The following is a 14,657-nucleotide window of genomic DNA, read 5'->3' as shown; positions in this document are numbered from 1 at the left end:
GAATTACTGTGCTAGGATTGCTGTGCTGGTAAACTTCTGCAGTAGGAACATATAAGTGTTCTCCATCTGCCTCTCTTCAGTGTCCCATTAGCATAAATTTTCTATATCCATACTCAAGTTACTCATTTCACATCAAAAGAGCAGTCACACTGTGAATTGATGTCCAGATAAATGTTTCTACATCTATTGCCTTCTGTACTTTGTGCAAGAGCTATTACATTTTAGAAGGCTAAACTTGAAGGCGACTCTGTCAAAGCCCAAGCTGTTGTGCATAGAGAAGGGTGGCATTACCTGTAAGAGCTGAGCTAGTGTGAGCTGCTCACTCACTGTAAGGATGCCTTCTGCTGCTGTATCCCTGTGGAATGCTAACTAGGACTTTGACTCAGATGTTTGTGATTCTTGTGTGCCTTGCTCTCTGAGAACAACATCTGTCAGGACTTGCCAGATGATGTGAAGTAATTTGCATTTAGCTCTTTTAAAATGTTTTTTAGCTTTGCTTTTCAAATCTTTATTTCTACTGTGTGAAGATTTTATAGGGATTGATTGTAATTTCATTCTCTAGGAATTTTCAGATGAGCTAGAAAACAGGTCTGTGGCTGTTGAAGGGCAGAAGCCTTCTTCAAATGATGCTAGCCAAAGCCTGGGTAAGGTTTATTCACAGAAGCTGTGTGCCTACTGATTCTTTTTCCCCAAGTGTTCCAGGGAATTCATTCATTATGGATATTTAGGTATTTGCCTGATAAGTATGCCATTCCCTGAGTGGCTGCTGTAAAGGCAGTATTTCCAGTCCAAGTGTTTGTTATGTCTGAAATAGTGATAGGGATGCAGAAAAAAAGTGTTCCTGTGATTCCTTATCTGGATAGCACCCCTGCAAATTGGAACAGCAGAAGCTCTAAAATGTCAAGGGCATAAGCAGTGCTTTTTCTTTTATTGCTACAGCAGTAGATTAAACTGTGAACGAGTCAGTGTCTTCCTCTGTCCTGAGAAGGCAGGTGAGATCCTGCTTATGTATGTTGAAGTGGTCTCTTTGAAATACTCTTAAATCTTTTACGTGTTCAGGTCAATAGCAAAACCAAACTGAAATGTTTTTGGCATTATCCATCTGAATGGAGCTGCAGCCTGTAGAAAAATTAGGTACATGTTGAAAACTTAATTATGATTTTACAAATAACACATGGGTAAAAAGTTCCACCTTCTCAAGAAGTAGAGAACCTGCCTGGAAACTCTGTGAAACACAGGAGCAAGGGAGTGAGACTTGGAAAGTTTGCTGCTCTCTTACATTGGAGTTTTGCAATGGTGAAATGTAACTAAGTAGTGTCTGCATACCAAGTGTCACATTTTCCCTGCCATCCTGCCATGACAGAAATGATGGGAATGATTGCAGGTTGTGACTCCTGTAAGAAGGAATAATTTTCATTTAGCATGGCAGGCAATCCTTTGCACAGGCTGGCTGTAGCCAAACTGTGGTCTCTGTAGGCACTGTACCCAAATAAAAGTGCCTTATCTTTTACATCATCACTCCCTTCTGCTCAGGGTCTGTGTTTCTTTCCCTGCAGCTTTTTCTGCTGTCTCTTCAACCTCAGCACAAAATGTGCTTGAGGTGACAATTGGCTCCCTCGTGTTCCGGGTGGCAGAAGGTGATATTACCAAGGAGGAGGGAGATGCCATTGTAAATGTAACAAACCTAACCTTCAACCTGAAAAGAGGTATTTTAATTGATATTATGTGTGGAAAAGTATGTGTGTTTGGAAGGGTTGGGAAAGAAGAGCAGCAAGTATTTTTCTTCAATGCTTCAAACCTGTTTGACAGTGTAGTTTCAGTTTTGCTCTTAGTGTACAAAAGTTAAACAAGGAAGTGTCTGAAACTTTATTCACTTGTTAATCTATGTTACTTATTAATCTATTTTTCTTCAATGCTTTAAACCTTTAAATTTTTGACAGTGTAGTTTCAGTTTTGCTCTTAGTGTACAAAAGTTCAACAAGGAAGTATCTGAAACTTTATTCACTTGTTAATCTATGTTACAAGACCGCATGTTTAAGACTGTTGCAGAAAGGGAAACTAATATTTTTTATATGTATTTATATAATCTTTGTACAGAACACCTCACAGACTAAAGGAGGAGACAAACTGCAGTGAGGTTTTGACCTTAGTGAAACTTGTTAGATACTGAAAAGGTCAATTTGAATTGAAAAGCATATAAGGCTAAAATTTTGGCTACTGTGTTTTTCATTTATAATATATAATGTTATCAGAATTGAGATGTTTTATATGTGGTGAGGCATAGAGTTCTGCCTCAGATAGAACTTTAACAGCAGTAATTGTGGATTCATGTTGCTCTTCTCATTTAAGGTGTCTCCAGTGCAATTCTGAATGGTGCTGGAAAAGCAGTTGAAGATGAATGTGGTGTACTAGGTATGGTACAACATTTCTGACCTTTCCAAAAGTGTTAATGTATGGCAGGGAATCTCTTGGAATACTTTCTCAGTACTGACTACTGTAGTTCCATCTATATTATGCACTATGTTACAGCAATTTGTTTTTAATCAGTTAACGTGATATTTGTAAAACATCTAATGAGGGAAGGAAAAGAAAAATCTTCAAGTGGAAACAGCTTCTAAGTATACATGTAGATCCAAATCTATTAGTTATTGCTTCCTCTTATTCCAGTAAAGATTTCATGATAAAAACAGAATCAACATTGAACAGAGCCATGAGCAAGGGGAGATGCTGGCAAAAATGTTAATAGAGAAATCATTTCTCACTGGAAACAACTGTGTAGCTGCAACTCTTTTTGTTATTTCTCAGTGAGAAGGTGTTTGCTGTTGGCCTAACTAGTAGCTCTGTACCACATCCTCTGGGTGACTGCTTTTCAATAGTGTGAAGCTGGGTTCCTGCCTCAGAAGAGGCATTTATTTGTAGGCCAGATACAGCTGTTGGACAGAACTGTAATGAAAGAGGAGAAAAGTTGGATGAGCATGTGGTTTAAAACACCAGAAGATAAGGGAAATATGCAGGTATGGAGGTCAGTTTAGAAAACCAACCAAAGGAAGATAATTATGTGGAAGAGATACAAGGCAAACAAGCTTCTCTTGCACAGGCCAATAGGTAATGTGGGCTAGGTGGTCTGCAGGTAGAGGGCACATTTGTTTGTGTGTGTGAAGACCAGAGTGCCAGTCTGCATGAAGTTCTCCAAGTTTACTGAGCAAACCTGACAACTAAAGGCACACACTAAATTTGCCAAAGGAGGCGAATATTTTTCAGAAAGAAACTGAGTTCTTGTGCCTTGGAAGTGAAAATTGAAAACTGAGTGAAGGCATTGCTCAGTTTATGGAAGGAGACACAAAGCTTATCCTGGGGCATATTTGTCACCATTTCTTACTTCCTAATGAGGACTGGTGCACATCTATAATGGGGATAATTGTTGATCATTTTCTCCTATTTATGTTTCAGCCCAGCAAACTAACAACAAATACATCATCACCCAGGCAGGAAACCTGCCATGCAAAAATATAATTCATGTTGTTGCCCAAGAGGATATCAAGTCCCTGGTTTCCCAGGTGCTCCAGGAGTGTGAGCTGCAGCAGTACACCTCTGTTGCCTTCCCAGCAATTGGAACAGGTCTGTGTCTCCCTTTTCTGAAAAAGGTTCAGTGCATGTGATTCTGCTGATCTCAAGTGATTAGTTTGATTTAACTGGTGAGGTTATTATTTGGTGAAAATATATTTGGAAATATGCAGTCATTAAAAATCTTATTAGAGGCTTATAAAAGCTAGAAAGCTTCACTCCTTACAGTGATCTAGTACATAAAGAGCATGAGTTTTCTAAAGCCAGCACTTCCTTACTAACAAGGATTCAAAGGTATGTCTGTGCTTGCTGAAGAAGCTACAGCCTGGTGTGTGTGGGCAACTCATCAGAGAATAGCCAGGGACCTACTTCTCCACTGCTGAAATCAGTGGATAATGGAACAGCCAGCAGCTGCACAAGTAGGGTTTATACAGATGGAACACAAACCTGTAAAAAACCCCAGATTGTCTCTTTTTCTTCTCTTGCTATTTTCAGTTAGTTTGGTAGAAATCCCTGGAGTCAGAGAATCCAGAACTGCACCCCATGTGCATGGGAACCTCTTTCATTAATAAAACTAGGCTTGCATTTTGGGCAAGGAATGGACTACTGGGCCACTGAGCTGCAGTGGCCTGTTAGTTACCCAAGCCATACCATCTGCATCATAACCTGTTTGGTTGCCAAACCAACAAAAGGAAATTTCCATTTCTCCCTTGCTGGAAAGGTGGTGCCCAACTTTCTTTCCCTGATACATACAAATGTTTCTTAATTGCCAGCCTGACCTTATTCTCAACCAGAGATGCCGGTGATTGTGGATATCTGTTCTTTTAAAGATGTTTTAATAATCTGTAACAGTTACTAGCATTTTTTAGAGCAAAATATCTGCAACTTTTTTCAGGAGAGGCACGCCGCGATCCAGCTGAAGTAGCTGACAACATGATAGGTGCAGTAACTGACTTTGCAAAAAAAAATCCTGCTACATCTGTGAAAACTGTTAAAGTTGTCATATTTCAGCCACATCTGGTGGATGTGTTCCAAGCAAGCATGCGGAAAAGAGAAAAGTCTAATGCAACAGGATTCAAAGCATTCGTTTCCAAGGCACTTGAAATGAGTAAATGTAAGTAGATATCACTTAAGCACAGTTATAGACCAATCTGTTTAGAACCAGCTAATAAGGATTAATATTAATGACAATATTTATGTATTTCAATGTAGCACTCTGGAACTCTGAGAAACATTCTCCAAAAGAAAAAAACAAAAGGGTTATGGAAAACAAAATCGACTTGGCTGTTGTGCAGATTTGTGGTGAAGATAAAAAAAATGTGGAAGAAGCTGAAAAGTGGCTGAGAAGTATAATTTTAAAAGAACAGTCTCAAACAGAAATTGTACATGAGTCTATCTCTCATTTTGGTGAAGAAGAGGAGGAAGAACTGGATTACCTACGAAAGAAATTTAGAATTAATCTTGATTTGAAGAGTACCTCTATTGAAATTTCAGGGATTACAAAAGATGTCTGCCAGGCTTCTGTAGATGTTCATAAAATGATCCTCAGGGTAAAAACTGCTAAAGAGACTGAGGCAAAACATTTACAAAATGTAATTGAATGGAAATATTTTGAAAAGGATTCTTATTTGCCCTTCAACAGTCTCACAAATATGGATTTGGAAAATGCTTACCAGGGAGGGCAGAAAACTGTTGAAGTCACCATTGATGAGAGAATATACACAGTGGATATGGATCGTAAGACTGCTGTGGATGCCCAAGGAGGACAGATACCCATTAGACGTATTGACAAATCTGAAGGTAAATAAAAGCATCTTTCACATGTTCCCATGTGAAAACCTGGTTACATCCAGTGAGAGAAAGGAGAAGGGAATGAGGAGAATATTTGAAATATATGTTAGGAGCTTTGTGCAAGTGCTTTTCTGGAGAATGTAGAAAGGAACCGAATTGGGAAATAAAAGAACCTTGCAGCTATTTAAAGTATTTTGGAAAGAGAGTAATGCATTCTGATGTTCTTAACAGGTTTACTATCATTTTCTTGTAGGAATTGTCATTCTAGATCTCGGCTCACTTCTGGTTTTGAGCCATACACTCTTCCATTTACTACTGGACCTTTGCAATAGAAGGAGATATCTCTTTCTGAGTCATCCATAAGCAAGATGTATGGATTTCTAGAAGGATTTGAAGCAGATCATGTTTAATTTTAAGTAGGGGATTTGGGTGAATCTGATTGATTGTGTTTCTTCTGCAGATCAAAAATCAATAGTGCTCCCTGCAACGTGGGACCCTGTGGATAATGAGCGAGTCAAAATAGTGGAACTAAAACCAGACTCAAGAGAGTATAAAGATGTGCAAGAAAGGTTTCTGCAGACCTGTCAGTCATTGAAAATTGAAAAGGTAAAAGCAAGTCATCATTTCTGAGCATAACTAACTTGATGGCAAATGATGAAGGATACTGATAACCACAAATAAAGAAATTCCCCTGGGATTTCTAAAGCTGGACAAGTCTTTCTGGCTGTCACTAACTTTATTCAGGTTTAGTCAGTTTAATGCTGCAGATGAGATATTTGGAACAGCTCTTAAGCAGTCACTTCTTAAGCTCCAGGGAATGTTTTCTTCTGTAGCAGAGCACATCTTTTGCCCACATAAGCCACATTTGCTGTACAGGCCCAGCAGGCATCTCTGGCCTGGAAACCTGTGAAAAGTTCCTGTGTTGTTTCCCAAGAAGTGTTTGTCTCATGGTTTGGGCTTGGTTCTGCTATCTGCCATGCCAAAGTTTGTAAGGATTTGGCTAACTTATTTCATCATCTGGTATATGTGCATTGGAGCTAGGAGGGGAATCTTGAATGCAGATTGAATGATTGATATGTTGATTTTTCTCATGACAGCAAACTACTTTCTTTCTTGCTGTTTTACTTTCAAACTTCACAGATTGAAAGGGTACAGAACCGATACTTATGGAAAAACTACCAAATAAAAAAATGTGAAATGGATAAAAAAAATGGTAAAAGAAATAACGAGAAGTTTCTGTTTCATGGGACGAGTCAGGAGTCATTAGCCTTAATTAATGACCGTGGATTTAACCGGAGTTATGCTGGAATGCACGGTAATGTAACTTTCAAAAATAACTCTCCTTTTCCTCTATAGGGCTAGGACTGATTTGCCATGCCAAGTATAGAGCTACCTTGTGTGCAAAATTAATTATTTTGTTGCATCTCCCTATTGCATATACAGAGCAGAGCTGTTCAGAGATTCACAGGCTCTGAAGGTGGCAGATAAGGAATTGCTGCTACTGAAGCACTCACAAACCTTTGCTTTTCTGACTACAGCTGCAAACTTTGGAAACGGAACGTACTTTGCTGTTAACGCCAGCTATTCTGCCCAGGACATCTACTCTAAACCAGACGTGAATGGGAAGAAGTACATGTACATGGCCCAAGTCCTTGTTGGAGAATATTCTCTGGGGAAAAAAGGATCAATTACTCCAGCACAAAAAAATGCTAGCAATTCTGTAGATCTGTTTGATAGTTCAACTGATAACGTGAACCAGCCATCCATGTTCATAATTTTTAATGACATTCAAGCTTACCCAGCATACCTTATCACTTTCACTAGGTAAGTATTTTGATTGCAGCCACAATTATTTGTGTTTCAGCTTTATGTATGATAGAAACACCTGTAACAAAACACGTAACAAAAATAATAAATAATTGTGTCAAATTAAATTCTGACTTGATGTAAGCAATCTCTGGAAATTTATGATCCCACTGAAGCTTGTTTACACTTGGAACAGCTAAATGTATTAACACTCAAGCACAATATTGTACTGCAATCCTCTTTTAGATTACATAGTTAGTCTTTTTACTGTATCAGCTTTTCCACCCAATCTTGGGGCCTTTGTAAGTGCTGGTGGGGAATTGGAAGGGATAATGCAGCCATGGACCTTTTAGTATTGCATTTCTGATGCCTTCTTATACTCTGTGACGATCTCATATGGAATTATGTAGTTTTCAATAAAAGAACCAGTTGTGTTTAACGACTTGTGTTTGTGAACACAATGTTTGAACATTTAGCATTCGTTTTTAACAAGTGAGCTTCAATAAACTTGATATTACAGACATGGATTGACTTGTTTTTAATACAATAACCCTGCTGCTTTGCAGCACCCCCAACTTTGAAAAGCCCTTGTCTCCTCTGAATATATTGGATTTTGATTTACTTGGTTATATGATTAACAAAAAAAAATCTTCCAATTCTTCCTTTACAGCGTTAGGTTACTGTTTAAATTTAACCATGGGTTGGTGTGTCCATATGAGCAAGTACTGTAGGGTAACTGCAGCTAAGGGAAGCCTTTTCTAGGGAAGATGATGTGAAATAACATGAATCTGCAAGTCAAGTGTCTCAGTAGAGCTAAAAACCTCAGGCTGTGCATTTGCACCCATCCCATCACTCCTTCTATGACAGTGCTGGAACCTGATCCTTTGGGCTTTTTTGCTTTTTACTATGCTTTTTACTAGTTTTCTAACCACTGAAAATTGTTGCCTGTTGAAATCAAGTGTGTTGAAATCAATTTAAACTAGAGCTGGAAAGCAAAGTACTGTTATGGGGGCCAAAAGTCTTAAGTTTTGCTTGTACAGTGAATAAACTTATTAAATCCCCATAACAAATGTCTGTGGCCAGTGGTTTATCGGTGTGCCAGGAACCAGAGGAGATGGTTCCAGGTGCTTCATTGCTGCTGATGGGTCACTGGTACCAGGCTGACTGTTCTCTCCAGGAGCCAGTACTGCACCGGGTCCCAGCTTCCCCAGTGCCACAAGAAGCTGCAGAGGACACCAAGGTGTTTTTTCAGCAGTGCTTGTATTACAGGTGCCTAGGGCATCAAGCCTGGAGCAGAAACCTGTCACCCTGGGCTTTGTGCAGGCCATGAGGGACAGATGCTGCTTTTCCAAATGGGTTTATTCTAACAGGCAAAGGCCAGAGGCAGGAGTGTACAAAGTGACTGATAATCACTGAATAGCCTGAATTGGATCATCGAGCAGCTCCTGGCCTGCACAGGACATCCTCCAGAGTCACACCCTGTGCTTGAGAGCATTGTCCAAATGCTTTATGAATGCTGTCAGACTTGCTGCTATGACCACTTCCCTGGGGAGCCTGTTCCAGTGCACAACCAGCCCTCTGAGTGAAGAGCTTTTTCCTGACATCCAACCTAAATCTGCCCTGGCACAACTTTTCCACCCTGATCTTGTTTCTGTGGCAGCAATGATGCAAAATGTGGTATATGTAAAAACTTTCTTAAGGAACTTTTTTTTTTTGGTGTTTGATCTTTGTACACTTTCAAGTTTAATCAACAAGACAGGAGATTTCATCCAAGAAACAGGTAGCTAGCAAGTAAGCTCTAACTGATGTGCAGGTGTTAGTAAAACAAATTACTTGTTAGAAGAATTGCCCTGTTAAAGTTTTAGGACTCAGCACGTTTCAGCGATTTGAGAATTAGGAGGAGTTTAAAAAAGCTTGGGAAGAAAGATTTATCACTGGTAGTGGGCACAAAGAGTGCAGAATTTACAGGCAACAAGGACATTTGTCAGAAGGCCCAAGATAAGGAAGAAAATAATAAAGACAACCCAACAAGTGTGCTGAATCAGTTCTTACTGGGTTTAGGTAATTCCAGCAAGGGGAGATTGTGACCACCAACTCACAGCCCACTGAGTAAAGAAACCCACTGACCCAACAGAAGAGAATGACTGAGCATGGCAACTAATTAGCATAAGCAAGAGAATCATTAACCAATAGATGATAGAAAATTTATTAGTAAGAGAACTAAGTAACTTGCGCCCAATGAACATTAATGCCTTTTTTTTTTGTTTTGTTTTGTTTTTTTTTTTTTTTTTGCGAAAATGTACAACGAATGAAAAGTTTTGGTAGTGCCATGCTGGTTTTGTGGATTTGCCACCCAGCCCCCCTCTCTGTGCAGAGCTGTGGATGTATCAAATGCCTCAGCTCTTTGTGTGGATTGGCGCTTTGCACAGCGGGTGGAAGAACTTCTCTTGGGAGAGCAGCGAGAGGGGCTGCCAGCTCCCGGCAGAGGGGCGAGCAGGACATTTGGTAAGGCGAGGGGTGTGCTTGGGATGTTCGGAGGGGGCGCATGGGATGTTCTGGGGCGATGTTTTGGATGCTCTGGTGGAGCGGGGGGCTCTTTGGATGTTCTGGGAGGAGAGGAGAGTAAAGCGCAGGTGTGCGGTTGTGCCTGGGGGTGCCGAGGAGGCGACAGCGGAGGCACCGTAGGCACATGCTTGCCGGGAAATGCCGCGCCCTGTAAGCGAAAAGGGAAACCGAAAGCGGCGGGAAGGGGAGAGCAGAGCAGAGCCGGCGGCCATGGAGGGGCAGCGGCCGTGCGCCTTCCCGCTGCTGGTGCGGGGGGACTGGGGCCCCGCCGAGCCGCCCCCCGCGCTCAGGAAGAAGCTGCTCTGCTACTTCCAGAGCCAGAAGCGCTCGGGCGGCGGCGAGTGCGAGCTGCAGACCGGAACCGGGGCCGGGCACATCATGGTCTGCTTCGCCCGCCCCGAGGGTGAGCGGCCGCGCCGGGACGGATCGGGGTGGGGGGACCCGGCGAGGGGACGTGGATTAGTGCCGGGGCTCCCTGCGAAGCTGTTGGGGTCGTAACTCACAAGTCTAAACTTTCTTCAGGTTAAAAGATACATACTAACTTAGTTGTTGCACGCGATGTAATAATATATCTCGTCTGGTTCGTGATGTGCAGTATCTGTAATATACAACATGTCGATACATCCCCTACTGTGCAATACAGAGTTGACGGTGTGTAAACATGGTGTGATTCTTGCGGATGTCTTGCGCAGGTCCAAGAGTCGGACTCGATGACCTTTGTGGGTCCCTTCTAACTCAGAGTATAGTATTTACTTATATATATGCTTAGATTTGGTGCTTAGTATTAACTTAGGGATTGTGCTTGGCATAAAGACTGTAAGCGAATAAATATATCCAAGGAGAAATGTATACATACATGCTCATCTTGATGCGCAGTAGTATTCTCTAATCTGTACTCGGAAAAGTAAATCTTATGTTAATATAACAATTAGATTAATTACATATATATATATATATAATATGACATCTGTAGCATGCACATATTTTTATAATGCAAGATGGAAAGGATTTAGCTGCAGTTGAGTTAAATGTATACATAGACGTGAATATACGTGCGGAAACACACAGATTCCTATACACATACCTATATACCTATATACATTTTTCCTTTTCTTGCCTTAACATGTTTCCCAGTTGCTGGCTCTCCCGGCTGGTAAGTTCAGGACATTCAGCCCCAAACCATTTCGGCACTTTTTGGTACAGGAATTTCAAAGCTTGGCGGGCAGGTAATGGGACTCTCCGGCTACGACCATGAAACCCGTGTCAGAGCCGAGTTTAGCATCTCTGACGGTTTTTCGCAGGAGTAATGTCGTCTGCTGTTTTTCCAGGATTTTTTAGGAAGAAAGCCTTGTGTATACTGCGTCAGTGTTATGAGTTTAGCTCTTTCCTTTTGCGGGGCAGTGTATCTGTATATCCTTGCTGCGGTCAAGGCGAGGCCAACTTTTCCTGGAGCCGGGAGGGGCACAGGCAGCTCCCTGTTTGGTCCCACCGTAGCCATACGCTGCGGGCACGGAAAGGGAGGGATTTATCCGGGTTTTGCCAGTGCTCGGTCAGGGGAACAGCTGCGCATGAATCGTTCACCTATCATGTCCACTCTGTGATCAGTATCAGTGTTGTCCCTGCTCGTTTTTCTGACTTCATTGTTGTTTGTAGTCTATTGTTCTCATCTCGTTCTGTAACCCTTAACGTTTCTGTGCCTTTAATTATTTCCGTGCTGCCACGGCGGGGGGAGAGGGGAAGGAGGGGGAAAGGGAAGTGAGCGAGCAGCGAGCTCTGGCGTGGTTCGGTGGGAACAATAAATTGCAGAATACTCTTGCTAACACCGCGACAGTGTCGTAATGGTGAGAAAGTGACATGCGATGTAAAGCTGAGTTTCCATTCAGATTTTCACAGGGTTTTTTTTGTTTTATTCAGTCAAGCAGCGAGTTCTTGAGAGACAGTCTCATCAGCTGCATTTGGGAGGAAAAGAAAATTTGAGGTTGATTGTCACAGACCCTGAAACAGCACTAGCTACTAAAGGGGAGAGATTGGAAGAAAAATCAGTTCCCACAAAGGTGAGTAAAAATTGTAATCCTAACCAGAGCCTTGAAATAGCGATGAGAGTGTCTAATCTGATATTTGGCTTTCATTTTATTGTAGGTTTTGGATGACATGAGCAGCCTTCAAACAAAAGGTAAAATGCTATCCATCACTCTGTGTGCAGATTTTCTGTAAAACAAAAATGTTGGTGCTTTTCTCCACATATGGGTTGCAGTTCACCAAATTGTCATCTGAGAGCAGCCTGGAAATCTTCAGACGCTGCTCTCAATTGCTTCATTGGGTCAGCCTGGCTTTCAGTTTTGGCTTTTTGGTGTTTTCTTCATTGAACAGAGTGGAGGAGATGACTCCTTCAGCAGTTTAGAAATTAGTAACTAGCATCTGAAGAGCTGTTGCTTCTTATTTCTTTAGTTTACTTCTTGTTTATGGGGGTAGGCCTTCAAAGGCAGCTGTATTCTAGAAATGTTACAGGTTTGTAGTTTTTTGTACCTTGGTGAGCAGCCAGAGCCAGCCTGTTGGTCACTCACTTTGGAGGTTCTCTCACACCTCTGCCCTCATCTATCTGCAAAGCTGGAGACGTGCTTGCCTCTGGCAGACACTGGACTTCTGGAACACCCAGTGGGCACCTCTGTTATATTTTCTGTTTGCAAAATGTTGCATCCCTGTCAGCCCTTTGTGCACATGGGCCCTCCAGTGCTGCCATACTGCACTGATGGCAGGGCATAGTGGTCATCAGGTGGTTTCACATGAAGTCACTCAAAGCTACTTGTGGCCTATGGTGCCTGTGGATGTCCTGAGCCATGTTCAGGCTTGTTTTGTCTGCATGTGGGCTAAGAAACAGATGCAGAGGCTGCAGGATCTCTCCCATCCTTTACCAACATCTGGGCAACTGTGGCTATTATCTCAATGGATTTGAGTTTAGTTAATCTCTGACTCAGAGACATACCAGTGACCTTGGGCATGTTTACTCAGGTTTTTTTATGTGCCACCAAACAAACTGCCTGCAGCAGTGCATAATGTTGCATCTGGGCTGTTTTGGATCTCAAAATGTGCAGTGGTAATCTGCAGTATTATTTTTGGTTAACAATCTCTTTTCTTGGAAAAGGAAAGGAGAGAAAGGATAAAAAGAATCTCTTTATTCTGGGAAATGTGCACCAACATCTTATGTGGCTTATCTTTCTGCTGCAGATGATACAAAAACCGTGAAGAAAGCAGAGAGTTTTGTTCCAAACAGTGAACTCCAGGAGGAGGTTGACTCTCCAGAGGCCTCACCTTCAGTGGTATTTGAGAACATAGAGAGATGTGGTCTAAAACTCTTACAAATGCTGTTGGAGAGCATCAGTGGCCTGGATGGAGATGCTGACTTTACTGTTGAACTGATACCTGAAATAAATGTTGCTGTAGCTACCTTTATAAAAAGTATTGGTAAGACAGGATGACACCATTATAAATTTCTGTATTAGTATGAGCAATAACTTTCAGAGCTTGATTCCTCTCTCATTAGAGATCTGGACTGTTTTAAAAAAGTACCTGGACTGGGTCTCTCAAGAGAAATGTCTTATATACAGCTCCAAAAAAGTGCCTGTGATCCAAATATTACAATGAAAAAAGAAAATTGTGGCATCTTTATTAATTGAAATTGAGTAAGAATGTTTTGTCATTTCTTTCTTATTTTTGACTAGATGAAGAAGAATTAAAAGTGCACTGAGTATGGGAATTATATAAAGTTTCCTTTAGAGAAGGCAGTATACTTATGAGATGTGAACAGAGACATAGTGGTAATGAATAGCAGAGAGTAACATGGTTGTGTGCTTTCCCCCTTTTTTATTGCAATACAGAGTTATTTGGCAGCAGACACAATTTTGTTCCAAATACAGGGAGTGAACTGCTCATTTCTCTGCCTTGAAGGGATGGCCAGGGCTCATAATGATACAGGAAAACACAGTCACTTCATACTGCTCTTCTGTTTACAGATACTAAGGAATTTGTCAAAAAATGTTCAGAACACAAGAGAGTCAGAGAATTCAAACTGACTGTCAGGCTTCTTGAATCAACACAGGCCATCAAGGCTGAAAACCTGCCAGACAGCATTTCCACAGACTACCTCACAGTGTACTTTGAGAATGCCCGGAACGGAGGGGGGCCCGTGTCAGATGTCCAGCTCTTCCCTGAGGAGAACTCTGCCATCATTAATTTCTGTGACCACAAAGGTAACACTGTCCTTTGCCTGACCAAGGTACTCACAGGCAGATGGCCTGCAAGAAAATTACTGCAAATGCAGGCATTAGGAAAAGCCTGGCTTTGTGTTGCTGAAGTCAGTGTACACTGTCCTGTTCCTAGCAAGTGCTCTGGATGTAGAAATGCTGCTGCATGTCTAGGGCTTCAGTGTCTAATGGGGATTCACTTGTTTGTTTGTTTTGGTTTTTGTTACCAGATATTTCTTTTAATACCTGCCTTGTGCATGGGTTTTTTTCACTGCTATTTTTTCTCCATTTGCAGAGGATTTTTATGTGCAATATAAAATTAATTGTACTTACAGTAGAGGGAGAGAGCAGAATCTGTCAACGACTTCAGCTTGCACAGTTAACTTGCAGAAACTAAATGCAGTCAAATATCCTCAATGAGTGGAATATCTTCATTATCGGGGAGAACAGAGCTAAAGAACAATCTTGTTACTACTTCCTGCATTGCTTGAATCATTATCCAGTTTTTGTGCCAGTGCAACTTCTGGTGAATATCCATTAGGAGACTCCTGGCTTAGTAAATTCACTTTGAGAAAACAGTTTATCTGCCAGGTGATTTTCTTATGACTTCTCAAGATTTTCTGAAGAATATTTTGTACATTAAGTTGAAATGTAATTTGAAACATTGTAATGAACATATAAGTTTCTGCA

At 41.3% G+C, this 14,657-nt stretch overlaps 1 protein-coding gene across 1 annotated transcript in view; it reads left to right on the top strand.

The window, feature by feature from the left end:
* Positions 1-14,657, top strand: part of PARP14 (poly(ADP-ribose) polymerase family member 14) — a 37,103-nt gene that overhangs the window by 8,719 nt on the left and 13,727 nt on the right. The window contains exons 11-25 of the mRNA XM_079311272.1: positions 563-644; positions 1,557-1,706; positions 2,350-2,412; positions 3,451-3,618; positions 4,460-4,678; positions 4,777-5,364; positions 5,816-5,961; positions 6,496-6,670; positions 6,894-7,179; positions 8,245-8,401; positions 9,847-10,129; positions 11,641-11,780; positions 11,866-11,899; positions 12,952-13,188; positions 13,737-13,973. Coding sequence (XP_079167398.1) covers positions 563-644; positions 1,557-1,706; positions 2,350-2,412; positions 3,451-3,618; positions 4,460-4,678; positions 4,777-5,364; positions 5,816-5,961; positions 6,496-6,670; positions 6,894-7,179; positions 8,245-8,401; positions 9,847-10,129; positions 11,641-11,780; positions 11,866-11,899; positions 12,952-13,188; positions 13,737-13,973 — 2,965 coding nt within the window. The remainder of the gene's footprint in view (positions 1-562; positions 645-1,556; positions 1,707-2,349; positions 2,413-3,450; positions 3,619-4,459; positions 4,679-4,776; positions 5,365-5,815; positions 5,962-6,495; positions 6,671-6,893; positions 7,180-8,244; positions 8,402-9,846; positions 10,130-11,640; positions 11,781-11,865; positions 11,900-12,951; positions 13,189-13,736; positions 13,974-14,657) is intronic.

This window comes from Erithacus rubecula (assembly GCF_903797595.1).
Source record: "Erithacus rubecula genome assembly, chromosome: 8".
In the NCBI taxonomy this organism is placed as follows: domain Eukaryota; kingdom Metazoa; phylum Chordata; class Aves; order Passeriformes; family Muscicapidae; genus Erithacus; species Erithacus rubecula.
This window is presented reverse-complemented; position numbering and strand designations above follow the sequence as displayed.